At 45.1% G+C, this 13,768-nt stretch overlaps 1 protein-coding gene across 3 annotated transcripts in view; it reads left to right on the top strand.

Annotated features, from left to right (window-relative positions):
• Positions 1-1,893: 1,893 nt before the first annotated feature.
• Positions 1,894-13,768, top strand: part of LOC142214296 (NACHT, LRR and PYD domains-containing protein 12-like) — a 398,233-nt gene continuing 386,358 nt past the window's right edge. For all 3 annotated transcript variants that reach the window (XM_075283201.1, XM_075283204.1, XM_075283202.1), the window contains exons 1-2: positions 1,894-1,974; positions 10,027-10,247. In XM_075283201.1, the coding sequence (XP_075139302.1) occupies positions 10,055-10,247 (193 nt within the window). In that variant the 5' untranslated portion in view covers positions 1,894-1,974; positions 10,027-10,054. The remainder of the gene's footprint in view (positions 1,975-10,026; positions 10,248-13,768) is intronic.

Here is a 13,768-nt window from a genome sequence, read left to right as displayed (position 1 = left end):
CACTGCCAATAATTGAGGTTCCATTTGAGAGGTTGGCCATGGATATAGTGGGCCCGCTGTAAAAGTCCTCCCTGCTGTCCCAGTTGCATTGCAGAGGTGTTGGCATCATTTCTTGAGGTATTATTGTGGACTTGGTGACTACAATTCGTAAAATTTTGGTTTCCCTGAAACAAGCATTTTTTCCCATAGAATATAATGGGGTTCAATATTCGAACGAATAGTCGAATATTGAGGGGCTCCTGGAAACGAATATTGAATATTTCACTAGTCGCTCATCTCTTATAGTGGTCCAATCTCCACCTATTACCTTTTCTGTGGACAGGTCAGAAACTTTGATTATGGGAAAATCTTTTGAGGCTGAAGCCCCACGTTACGAAAATGCTGCGTTTTACATTACCAGTAGAGATGAGCGAACAGTAAAATGTTCGAGGTTCGATATTCGTTTCGAGTAGCCCCTCAATATTCGACTACTCGAATCGAATATCGAACCCTATTATAGTCTATGGGGGGAAAATGCTCGCTTCAGGGGTAGGCAACTTTCGATCAAATTACACTTACCAAGTCCACGAGTGAGGGTCGGGCTGGATCCTCCGAGAAGTCTTCTCTGTGCAGCGTCCCCCCGGCATCTTCCGGCTCTGAATTCATTCTGCCAGGCATCGGGGCTGGGCAGAGCCGACTGCGCATGCCCGCACTACAAGCGAACATGCGCAGTCGGCTCTACCCAGGCCCGATGCCTGGCAGAGTGAATGAAGAGCTGGAAGACGCCGCGGGGAAGCTGCACGGAGAAGACTTCTAAAGGTAGGAGAAGAACCAGCGTTGATTGGCTGACTGTATAGCATTCGGCCAATCAATGCTGGTTCTGCATCAAACTTTTACATTCGAACAGCGAGTGGTACTTGATCGAGTACGAGTATTTCGAATACCGTAGTATTCAATCGAATACCTACTCGATTGAGTACTACTCGCTCATCTCTAATTACCAGCTAAGTGAATGAGATTCTGGTTAATCCCATCTACACATTGCAGAAAAGCCGCTCAGCAAGTCAATTATATCTGTGGAAATGATGAATATTTCATAAGGGAAGAAAATCCACAGAGACATGTCATGACCCAGCTAGCCAATAAGAGAGAGCTTTGTAACCCTTCTGACCCTCCCATTAGGAGTTACTTCTGTCTGTCTCTGCTCTAATCTCCAGGACTGACTCCTAGGCAGTCCAGAGCATATGATGTGCACAAACTAGAGGCACTTTCTAGGTACAACATTTGGGGCCCCATTTTTAATTCTGCCCAGGGCCATACTTTATCTAAAACCGGCCCTGTACGTGTGTGATACTGTCCTAAATATGTAGCAATGATCCTGAGCACTTATACAAAATACACATGTCATCCATCTGATACTACGAGGTGGAGGGTGAATATCTGTAATAAATCACATTCTCCTTCTCACTATATACTATATACAATGGGCTGCTGTACTATCATATATACAGCTGATGCTATAGGATATATACCAGTAGGGCGGCCGCTGGCCATCTGTTTATAGAGAGAGCTCCTTTACATCCTCCACTATGATAAACACATCCAGTCTCACCACGGTCACGTAACACGTCACTATCACGTCACATCATGGAGGAGACCTACAGTGGATGTGAAGGAGTCCGAGATTAAGGGCGGGGCTACTGGAGATTGTAGTTGTACGACATGTAAATAGCAAAATCCCATTGTGATATACTAAGTAATGCTTATGACAACAGGGTCATGAAACCTGCTGGACTTCTGGACAGGGATCACATGAATCACATGAAAGATAAATATAACTATGTAAGAAGGAGCCAAATATAGTACAGGATTAAATGATTGGATCTGAAATTAAGATATCCTTCCCACCCCCGTCCCCTTACTCTGTTCCTCTACTTGCAGACTTGTCTCTTCTCTGGACATCTTGTATTTCTACATCCTGTATACAGCTTAAAGGTAAGAAATTCAACATCATTATATTTTATATATGTATAGAGTGTCACTTATTTATGGGGGCATTAAAATGATTAGTGATATAAGGGGGGCACAAACTTTAGTAGAAATGCCATAGCCCAAATTTAGCGAACCGGAGGATGGGAGTAGTAGTGACTGTAGCTGTGAAACTGGATTGGTCGAGTGCCCTCAACCGATCTCCCCAGCACACCTCCTGGCCGGACACCGATGGGGGGGGGGGGCTGCTGTGTTACCAGATGGTGGTGATAGTAGATCCCTTTGTAGGGGGGTCCTCGCTACTCTGAGCCAGTGTGATGGTGTTCGGAAGGGTCCCAATGGTAAAGCAGGAATGACTCCGGAGGTAGCGGTGCCGTGAAACAAGTTGAACTTTACTTGACAACTGTTAACTGTAACCTTGCAGCTTCCCGATGGGGGTAGTAGTCTCCCAGTGTTCAGTATGACGTTATATTGAGAGATCCCAGATCTGATAAGGCTTTAAGGGCCATTTACTCTACTCAAAAAACTCTGTCAAAATCTTAGCCACAGCCAGCAAGTAGTACTTGGGGGGCTGACATACAAGGTAGTCCTTTCTAGGCCCAAATACCTTTTGAGGAGGGTCCCAGATAACACCTCCTGGCATTCAGGACTCCTTCTCTCCTCCTGGCACTACACTTGTATACTTGACAGCTTGAATTTCTGTCTCAGGACAGCCTGAAAGTAAGCAGATGAATCATTTGGTAAGGACCACTGGTTTTTATGTTTGTCACCTCCATTGAGCCACCAATCATTATACTCTGGCGTCTGAAAAGGTGTACCCCCAAAATTTGGGGTTCTGCTGAACCCAAAATTGTTGCAATATTTGCAACAATCACCGTTTAATGGAACATTATACTGTGTACAGGAGCCACTATAGGACATTATACCGTATAGAAGGGCCACTATGGGATATTATACTGTGTGGAGGGGCCACTATGTTACAGTATACTGTGTGGAGGGGCCACTATAAGACATTACACTATTGGTGGGGCCCGCCACATACCATTATACTGTGTCGAGGGGGCACTATGGGATATTATGCTTTGTGGTGGGGCCCACCACATACCATTATATTATGTGAAGGGGCCGCTATTAAGCATTATACTGTGTGCAAGGGCCACTTTGGAACATTATACTATACGGGGGGCCACTATGGGATATTATATTGTGTGGAGGGGTCACTTTGTGACAATATATTTATGTGAAGGGACCACTATGGGACATTACACTATTGGTGGGCCCCACCATATACTATTATACTATGTGAAGGGGCTGCTATTAAACATTATACTGTGTGGAGGGACTGCTATGGGATATTATACTGTATATTGGGGCCACTATGGGATATTACACTTTGTGGGGGACCACTATGGGACATTACATTGTATGGGGGCTGTTATGGAACATTATACTGTGTGGAGGGACCACTAAGGAACATGCATTCTGGAGGGGCCACTATGACATTTTACTTTGTGCAAATGGGGTGTTATACTGTGTTGGCACCAGAAAAAGGGGCACTATGCTGTGGGGGAGGTTAAGTCAAAAGTGTGATTCAGTGCGTCTTATAGTCTGAAAAATACGGAAATTTCCTCTTAACAGCCCCCTTATATCAAATATTAGCCCCCCTATAAATATTTGCCCCCTTACCATAAAACAATAAATCTTGTACTCACCTTACCACGCTCCCACGATGAGCGGAGCAGCCGTAGACTCTCCCTGTAGTAGTGGTAAAATGCAGTGACATCATCACGCCATCTACCTCACAACTTCGTTACCAGTGGTCCTCTATGGCAGAGCAGGGGCTTTTTAGTATCCCTGCTCTGTCATAGAATTAAGCAGTATCAGCGTGCACAGCACAGCACTCCTGTGGAGCTCCCGGGGTTCATGCCATCACATGCCTGTGATTAGGCCTTAGCAGTCTCATGGGACACACTAACATCATAACGTTGAGTAAGTGCGTCATGCTGTCAATATTTTTCGCACATGACCTCTGAGGCATATGAAGTCACAAGAGGCCTGAAGATGTTGTGAGGTGGCCGCAGGATTCAGCTGGATGCCAAGAGGATACCCAGGATTGGTGTTGGTGAGACAAGGTGAGTATCAATGTTTGCTATTTTCTGCAAATCCTCTGGGGCTCTTATTAATCTCTGCAGTCTGAGAAATATACCCAAAACAAATCTCATAAGGTTCACCCATATCTTCTAATGAGGAGGCCAAAGGCATTATACTATGTAGGGTTACTGTGGGGCATTATACCATGCAAAGGCCGCTGTCGAGAATATACTGTATGGGGCCACTGTGGAATATTATACTGTGTGGGGGTTCCTGTGGAGCATTATACTTTGTGGGAGTTACTATGGAGCATATTATACCTTGTGGGAGTCACTGTGGAAAATATTATTCTGTGTGGGGCTACTGTGGAATATTATACTATATTAACTATATATACACTGTTTGCAAACCTCAGGACACATGTAAAATACATGAAGCATGCAGACAGATTTTGCCAGAATTCTGATGGTAGAATAGAATAAAAGGTAATATAAAGGAAGAATACAGAGGAATAAGAGGCAGAATACAGGTAGGAAATTTATTTTTCAAATGTTACTAAGTATAGTAGAGGGGGGTCCCCGTCAAAATTCTCACCCAAATATGGGTTCCGCCTTCAGAACGTTTTTGAACCATGTCTGAAGAGGATAAGATCAGGAGGAGAATCATCTAGAAAAATGACTACGGACATTGATATCATTATTACAGATAAATCCTCCGAACTGTTCTGTAAACTGGTCTAAGAAAAATCTGAAACAAAGAACTACAATTAATATCTGACCTGTAAATCTAATCTAACTATATATATATATATATATATATATATATATATATATATATATATATATATATATATATATACTAGAGGGAGGACTCGGCTTCGCATGGGTATATTACATTTTATGTTTGTGTAGTGGCCCCATAAGAATTGTCCAATTTTGCACTGATGTATTTTGTATGTTGTTTGTGTGTATGTCCATAAGCGTCATGTGATTATGTGTATCTCATTTTGGATATCAAAAGCTGTATCTAATTCTTCCCCGTGTAGCACTGTGTTTAGATGCAAGTATCTAATCCTTGTTGGTGTGGTACTGTGTGCAGATGCACATATCTAATCCTCTGGCTTGTGGTACTGTGTGCAGATGTGTGTATCTAATCCTCCCCATGTGGTATTGTGTGAAGAGGTGCATATCTAATCCTCCGGCAAGCGAAACTGTGTGCAGACGTGTGTATCTAATCTTATGGCATGTGGTACTGTGTGCAGATGTGCGTATCTAATCCTCTGGCATGTGGTACTGTGTGCTGAGATGCACATGTAATTCTCTGGCGTGTGGTATTGTGTGCAGAGGCATGTATCTAATCCTGCCCCATGTGTTACTTTGTGCAGATGTAGGTATCTAATCCTCACCTATGTGATATTGTGTGCAGTGGCGCGTATCTAATCCTCCGGCATGTGGTATTGTGTGGAGAGGTGCGTATCTAATCCTCTGGCATGTGGTACTATGTGCAGATATGCGTATCTAATCCTCCCCCGTGTGGTACTGTGTGCAGAGGTATGTATGTAATCCTCCCCTGTGGGGTATTGTGTGCAGAGGCGCATATATACTCCTACGGCATGTGGAACTGTGTGTAGACGCGCGTATGTAATCCTACGGCATGTACAACTGTGTGTAGACGCACGTATTTAATCCTCTGGAGTGTAAAACTGTTTGTAGATGCATGTATCTAATCCTACGGTATGTGATACTGTGTGCAGACGTGCATATCTTAGGCTCTGGTGTGTGGAACTGTGTGCAGACGCACGTATCTAATCCTCTGGCTTGTGGTACTGTGTGCAGACACACATATCTAATCCTCCCCTGTGTGGTATTGTGTGAATAGGTGCGTATCTAATCCTACTGCATGTGGTACTGTGTGCAGAAGCATGTATCTAATCCTTCGGCATTTGGAACCGTGTGCAGATGAATGTATCTAATCCTTCAGTGTGTGGGACTCTGTGCAGACACGTGTATCTAATCCTCTGGCGTGTGATACTGTGTGCTGATCTGTTTATCTAATCCTCTGATGCGTGTATCTCAGTTTGGATATCAGTGTTGTATTGTGCATGTGGAGTGACCGTGTGTATTGCAGTTGGAATATCAGTGAAAGACTCGCAGGTTTGTATTGGCTAAGGGGGGGGGGCATTGTGTTCGAAATGCTGTATCTCAGCAATGGTACGTCCGAGCGAGTTGGAGTCTCATTTTAAACCTTCCCGGATACCTGAAGTATCTCTGTACCAAATTTGGTGAAGATCGGTCCAGTCGTTTGTTTCGCATTCGAGAACAGACAGACAGACGGATGGACAGACAGACAGACAAGAATTCATTTTTGTAATATAGAGTGATAGAGAGATATTAGACTCCCACAATGCTAATATTTCCAGGAGCCCCCTCCATATTGTTTACATGCTCAGACAATCAATGTGACCTGCTTCAGCCATTAATTCCCAACCATTTCCTGCTGTATCAGGACAGGTGCTGGAAGTAGGGGGTAGTGGTGCCCCGGGCCCTGTCTGAGCAGTGAGGACGGCAGGGGGTCTGAGGATGATAAGCAGCCCAATGACAACCAGTTTTATACAGTTACTAGAGGGAGGACCCGGCTTCACACGGGTATATTACATTTTATGTTTGTGTAGTGGCCTCATAAGAATTGTCCAATTTTGTACTGATGTATTTTGTATGTGGTTTGTGTGTATGTCCATAAGCGTCATGTGATTATGTGTATCTCATTTTGGATATCAGTGAAAAACCTGTGATCAGTTGTTGTGGATACCTGGAGTAAAGCTGTATCTAATCCTTCCCCATGCAGTACTGTGTTTAGACGCAAGTATCTAATCCTTGTTGGTGTGGTACTGTGTACAGATGTGTGTATCTAATCCTCCCCCGTGTGGCATTGTGTGAAGAGGCACGTATCTAATCCTCCGGTAAATGAAACTGTGTGCAGACGTGCATATCTAATCTTACAGCATGTGGTACTATGTGCAGACGCGTGTATCTAATCCTCTGGCGTGTGGTACTGTGTGCAGACAGGTGTATCTAATCCCTGGCGTGAGGTACTGTGTGAAGATGCGCGTATCTAATCCTCCCCCGTGTGGCACTGTGTGCTGAGATGCGTATCTAATTATCTGGCATGTGGTACTGTGTGCAGATGCATGTATCTAATCCTCCAAAGTGTGGTACTGTATTCAGACGCATGTATCTAATCCTCCCCTGTGTGGTATTGTGTGAAGAGGCGCGTATCTAATCCTTTGACGTGTGGAACTGTGTGTAGACGCGCGTATCTAATCCTACAGCATGTGGTACTGTGTGCAGATGTGTGTATCTAATCTTATGGCGTGTATAACTGTGTGCAGACGTGCGTATCTAATCCTCTGGAGTGTGGAACTGTATGTAGATGCGTGTATCTAATCCTACGGCATGTGGTACTCTGTGCAGACGTGTGTATCTAATCCTATGGCGTGTACAACTGTGTGAAGACACGTGTATCTAATCCTCCCCTGTGTGGTATTGTGTGAAGAGGTGCGTATCTAATCCTATGGCGTGTGGAACAGTGTGTAGATGCACGTATCCAATCCCCCGGCATGTGGTACTGGGTGCAGACACGCGTATCTAATCCTATGGCATGTGGTACTGTGTGTAGACGCACGTATCCAATCCCCCGGCATGTGGTACTGTGTGTAGACGCGCGTATCTAATCCTCCCCGTGTGGTACTGTGTGCAGACACGCGTATCTAATCCTCCCCCGTGTGATACTGTGTGCGGAAACGCGTATCTAATTCTCTGGCTTGTGGTACTGTGTCCAGAAGCATGTATCTAATCCTCCAAAGTGTGGTACTGTGTGCACACACACGTATATAATCCTCCCTTGTGTGGTAGTGTGTGAAGAGGCGCATATCTAATCCTTCGGTGTGTGGAACTATGTGTAGACGCGTGTATCTAATCCTATGGCATGTGGTACTGTGTGTAGACGCGCGTATCTAATCCTCCCCCGTGTGATACTGTGTGCTGAGACGCGTATGTAATTCTCTGGCTTGTGGTACTGTGTGCAGAGGCATGCATCTAATCCTCCAAACTGTGGTACTGTGTTCACACACACGTATCTAATCCTCCCCTGTGTGTTATTGTGTGAAGAGGCACGTATCTAATCCTTCCGCTTGTGGAACTATGTGTAGACGCGCGTATCTAATCCTACTGCATGTGGTACTGTGTGCAGATGCGTGTATCTAATCCTATGGCGTGTACAACTGTGTGCAGACGCGTGTATCTAATCCTCTGGAGTGTGGAACTGTATGTAAACGCGTGTATCTAATCCTACAGCATGTGGTACTCTGTGCAGACGTGTGTATCTAATCCTATGGCGTGTACAAATGTGTGCAGATGCGCGAATCTAATCCTCTGGAGTGTGGAACTGTGTGTAGATGCGCGTATCTAATCCTACGGCAAGTGGTACTGTGTGCAGACACGCGTATCTAATGCTACAACATCTGGTACTGTGTGTAGACGCGCGTATCTAATCCTACGGCATGTGTTACTGTGTGCAGATGCGTGTATCTAATCCTATGGCGTGTACAACTGTGTGAAGACACGTGTATCTAATCCTCCCCTGTGTGGTATTGTGTGAAGAGGCGCGTATCTAATCCTATGGCGTGTGGAACTGTGTGTAGACGCGCGTATCCAATCCCCCGGCATGGGGTACTGTGTGCAGACGCGCGTATCTAATCCTATGGCATGTGGTACTGTGTGTAGACGCGTGTATCTAATCCTCCCCCGTGTGGTACTGTGTGCAGACGCGCGTATCTAATCCTCCCCCGTGTGGTACTGTGTGCAGACACGCGTATCTGATCCTCCCCCGTGTGATACTGTGTGCGGAGACGCGTATCTAATTCTCTGGCTTGTGGTACTGTGTGCAGAGGCATGTATCTAATCCTCCATAGTGTGGTACTGTGTGCACACACACGTATCTAATCCTCCAAAGTGTGGTATTGTGTGAAGAGGCGCGTATCTAATCCTTCGGCGTGTGGAACTATGTGTAGACGCGTGTATCTAATCCTACTGCATGTGGTACTGTGTGCAGACACGTGTATCTAATCCTATGGTGTGTACAACTGTGTGCAGATGTGCGTATCTAATCCTCTGGAGTGTGGAACTATGTGTAGACATGTGTATCTAATCCTACGGCATGTGGTACTCTGTGCAGACGCGTGTATCTAATCCTATGGTGTGTACAAATGTGTGCAGATGCGCGTATCTAATCCTCTGGAGTGTGGAACTGTGTGTAGACGCCTGTATCTAATCCTTCGGCATGTGGAACCGTGTACAGATGCACGTATCAAATCCTTCAGTATGTGGAACTGTGTGCAGAAGTGCGTATTTAATCCTCTGGTGTGTGGGACTGTGTGCAGACTTGTGTATCTAATCCTCTGGCATGTGATACTGTGTGCTGATCTGTGTATCTAATCCTCTGATGTGTGTATCTCAGTTTGGATATCAGTGTTGTATTGTACATGTGGAGTGACCGTGTATATTGCAGTTGGAATATGAGTGAAAGTCTTGCAGGTTTGTATTGGCTAAGGGGGGGGCACTGTGTTTGGAATGCTGTATCTCAGCAACAGTGCGTCCGAGCGAGTTGGAGTCTCATCTTAAACCTTCCCGGATACCTGAAGTATGTCTGTACCAAATTTGGTGAAGATCGGTCCAGTCGTTTGGTTCGCATTAGAGCACAGACAGACAGACAGACAGACAGACAGACAGAAATTCATTTTTATAATATAGGGAGATAATGAGAACATGAGGAAATGGAGACTTCCAAAAAATAAAAATGGGTAGAAACAATTATGTAGAAACTGAAAATCTTCTTCTGCCTTAAGGGATAAAGATTTTTGTTTATTTCCTAAATGTAATGGAGATGTTTCATTTTTTTTTTTTTTTGCAGGGATTATAATATTTTCCCAGGCTCAGAAATGGATAATAAAACTCCCAGAGATGGCCAGGATTCCTCAAGAGATGGTCAGGAGTCCTCCAGAGATGGTCAGGATTCCTCCAGAAATGGTCTGGATTCCTCCAGAGATGGTCAGGAGTGTTCCAGAGATGGTCAGGAGTGTTCCAGAGATGGTCAGGAGTCTTCTAGAGATGGTCAGGATTCCTTCAGAGATGGTAAGGATTCCTCTAAAGTTGGTTCAATATTCCCTTATATAGATGAAAAGGATTCCTTCAACAGTAATAAGGATTCCCCCAGAGGTAGCCAGGACTCCTTCTGAGATTATAAGGATTCTTCTAGAGATGATAAGGATTATTCTAGAGATGATGAGGATTCTTCTAGAGATGATGAGGATTCTTCTAGAGATGATGAGGATTCTTCTAGAGATGATGAGGATTCTTCCAGAAATAGTCTAGATTCTTCTAGTGATGGTCAGTTCTCCTCCAGAGTTGATGAGGATTCTTTCCGATATGATAAGGAAGTTTCCCCTTGTTCCCTCTTACAACAACTCTGATCAGCCAATATTAAACCCACCTGCCTATTATTGAGCTGTTTACCCTTATACCATCAATACACGTCTGATCTATTGAGACCTCTGCAGGTGTCCTGTCAGATCTGGCAGCCAGACATTAGCAGTAGAGATGAACGAACAGTAAAATGTTCAAGATTCGATATTCGTTTCGAATAGCTGCTCAATATTCGACTATTCGAAACGAATATCGAACCCCATTATAGTCTATGGGAGAAAATGCTTCGCTACAGGGGATCCCACTATTCGACTCAGGAGAGTCACCAAGTCCACTATCACACCCCAGGAAATGATGCCAACACCTCTGCAATGCAACTGGGACAGCAGGGGAAGCATGTCTGGGGACATTAAGTACCTTTATTATGTCGAGATCCCTGTCAGCTTGCGATATGCCGGAGCTGACTTTTTCCACTAGGAATTCATTGGCCAGCGTTGATTGGCCGAATGCCCATACACTGGCCAATCAACGCTGGTCAATGCATTCCTATGGCGAGATGAAGCAGAGCTAGCCGTGCGGTTAGCTCGACTACTCCGGACACCGGAGATGAAGCAGAACTCAGCTCTGCTACACCCAACCATCCCTCCAACTACTCCTCCTGTCACACACACATCTCTGCACTACTGCCAACCATCCCTCCAGCTACTCCTCCTGTCACACGCATCTCTGGTGTAACAGAGCTCAGCACACACTCAGCTCTACACTCTGTTGAAGAGATGTAGTAGAGCTGAGTGTGCGCTGAGCTATGTTACACCAGAGATGTGTGTGACAGGAGGAGTAGATGGAGGGATGGTTGGGAGTAGTGCAGAGCTGCTACACCAGAGATTGAGCAGAGCTGGCCAATATTAGCAGAGCTGAGTGTGTTAGTCTGCTGCATCGGACTGCTACATATCTGCCAGCTCTCCTACATCTACAACTCCTACACACTCAGCTCTACTACATTGGGCCGTGCGCTCAGCTTAACTACTCTGGAATAGTTGAGCTGAGTTTGTAGTATCGGACACTACTGTGGGAGATTAAGCAGAGCTGGGATTCATGCTGTGTAGTAATTAACCCCCTCCCCCCCCACCGGTGTCCGCTTACCTGCAGCTTCCAGTTGTTCTTGGTCCGGTCCTCTGTCCGGTCTTCAGAGCGCCCTGCCCCCTCTCCCCCGACTAGTATTATAGTGAAGGCAGGGGCTTAGGAGAGTGTGGGTGGGGAGATGTCTCCCCGCCCACACTCTCCTAAGCCCCGCCTTCTCTGCTGTGTAGTGAATAGGATCGTCCCTGTCTCACAGTCACATAGTTCACAGTCCCAAATTAGTCGAATGTTAAATCCACCATTTGTCTAAATTGGAGGTTATCTGATTCCGGACGGCAATTACTTTTTCTGATTTTTTTTTTCACTGCCTCCACTGTCGTAGTTCCTGTCCCATCTTCCCTGCACAGTTATTGGTGCACAAAACGTGCTGGGAAGGTGAGAGGGGATACAAATTTTTACGGTGTTCACTCATCTCTAGTGCTCGGGCCTGGTTAGTTTTGTACCCTGCACCCTACGAGTTTTTACTGCGTTTACGTCCCTGTATTCGATTGTAATCGAATATCCCGAACGGCTTGATATTCGATTGAATCTGTATTTGATCGAACGGTGTTCGCTCATCTCTACTTAGCAGCAGATCCTGTGAGTTCATTTCTGAACCTTTTTTGCAGTGTGACCAAGTGCTGTTCAGACATCTCTCACCTGCTATGACAGCACAGATAGCAGTCTGTTTGGTGCTGTCTGTATTGGAATATGAAGTCCTCAGGTTATCACCCTTTAATAGACATCTGGACTTTGCAGTTGAAGATCCCCAGGTCATTTCTCCAAAATAGTTGTTGAATTGGGGAGAGAAAACAAGTGATGAAGAGTAGCCAGGTAGTAAGGTGACTAGAAGAAGCACTACAAATCCCAGGTGTCACATCTAAAGGTGAAGGCAGTAGTCAGTAATATCCAGTAGTCAGAGTATGGACAAATACCAGTATCAGACACAGAATCTAGAGGTCATGGCAGGAGAATAGTCAGGAATATCCAGGGGTCAGGCTCAGGATGACTAGAAGTATCAGATAGTTGCCAGGTTCTGGATATGAGTCTTTATATACAGCCGCCTACTCCCTGACCTTAGGCTGCAGTGCTAATCTGATGCAGGATCTACTCTAACTCTCTGCAAAAACTAGAAGACCCCCGGTCTCCCCCACACTCCAGAACTATCTTCTAGGGACATATCAGAAACACTATACTTTTCTCACAGTGGATAAAACTCATTTATGGGAGAAAATATACACACTAAGTACAAAATACTCCAGAAATGCAAGATACAGGTTATTAGCATAACAGATATGTTTAGCAATGTCCAGTGGGATGTCACACACACCGGTCTTCATGAATCCCCCCAGTATCTGTTATCACAGGAAATACCTTGGCCCTTCCTTCCTCTACCTAATCCCTAAATCCCTATACAAAAGTGCAACCATGTGACCGGCGCCATTTAATCTGTAACCTGATAGGAATATACATGACCAGTTCATGGTGCTTTTCCTCAAATACAACATTTCTAGAAGCTTCTATACATATTTGTATACAATAGAGGTTGGAGATCACCCCTTGGAGATGTGGCAGACCAATGAGAAACAAGTCATTTAGTAATGATATATTGGGATTATCTCACAATACATGAGCGTCAGAACCTTCTGCTATACCTGCAGGGCGGATTATCTTAAAACTCCTGGTTCGGCCTCCTAACCCTGCCCCACACTTTGGCCTCTGCTCTCATCCGTCTTACTACTTACTCAGGGTTAAGGGGATATTGTCACTCCTTAGGGAGAGACCACCATATAGGTGTGTGGAGACTTATTAAGCCTTTAGCACTCCACTTCGCAAAGGACCATGGGAAAAATATGCAAATCTGTCTTCCATGATGTAATCAGGAAGTCAGCTGCTGCCTCAGTGTTGCAAACCAATAGAGGGCGCTCACTGGAATGTGCAAGCCTGTCTTCCCTGATGTAGTTAGGAAGATAGAATCTCAGTGATATAGCCCAATAAAGATTTGCTCCCTTTACGCTTGCACATTCCAGTGAGCGCCCTCTATTGGTTTGCAACACTGAGGCAGCAGCTGACTTCCTGATTACATCATGGAGGACAGATTTGCATATTCT

The sequence above is a fragment of the Leptodactylus fuscus genome, chromosome 7, assembly GCF_031893055.1.
Source record: "Leptodactylus fuscus isolate aLepFus1 chromosome 7, aLepFus1.hap2, whole genome shotgun sequence".
NCBI classification, from domain to species: domain Eukaryota; kingdom Metazoa; phylum Chordata; class Amphibia; order Anura; family Leptodactylidae; genus Leptodactylus; species Leptodactylus fuscus.
Note: the sequence above shows the minus strand (reverse complement) of the source record. Positions and strands in the feature narration are given on the sequence as shown.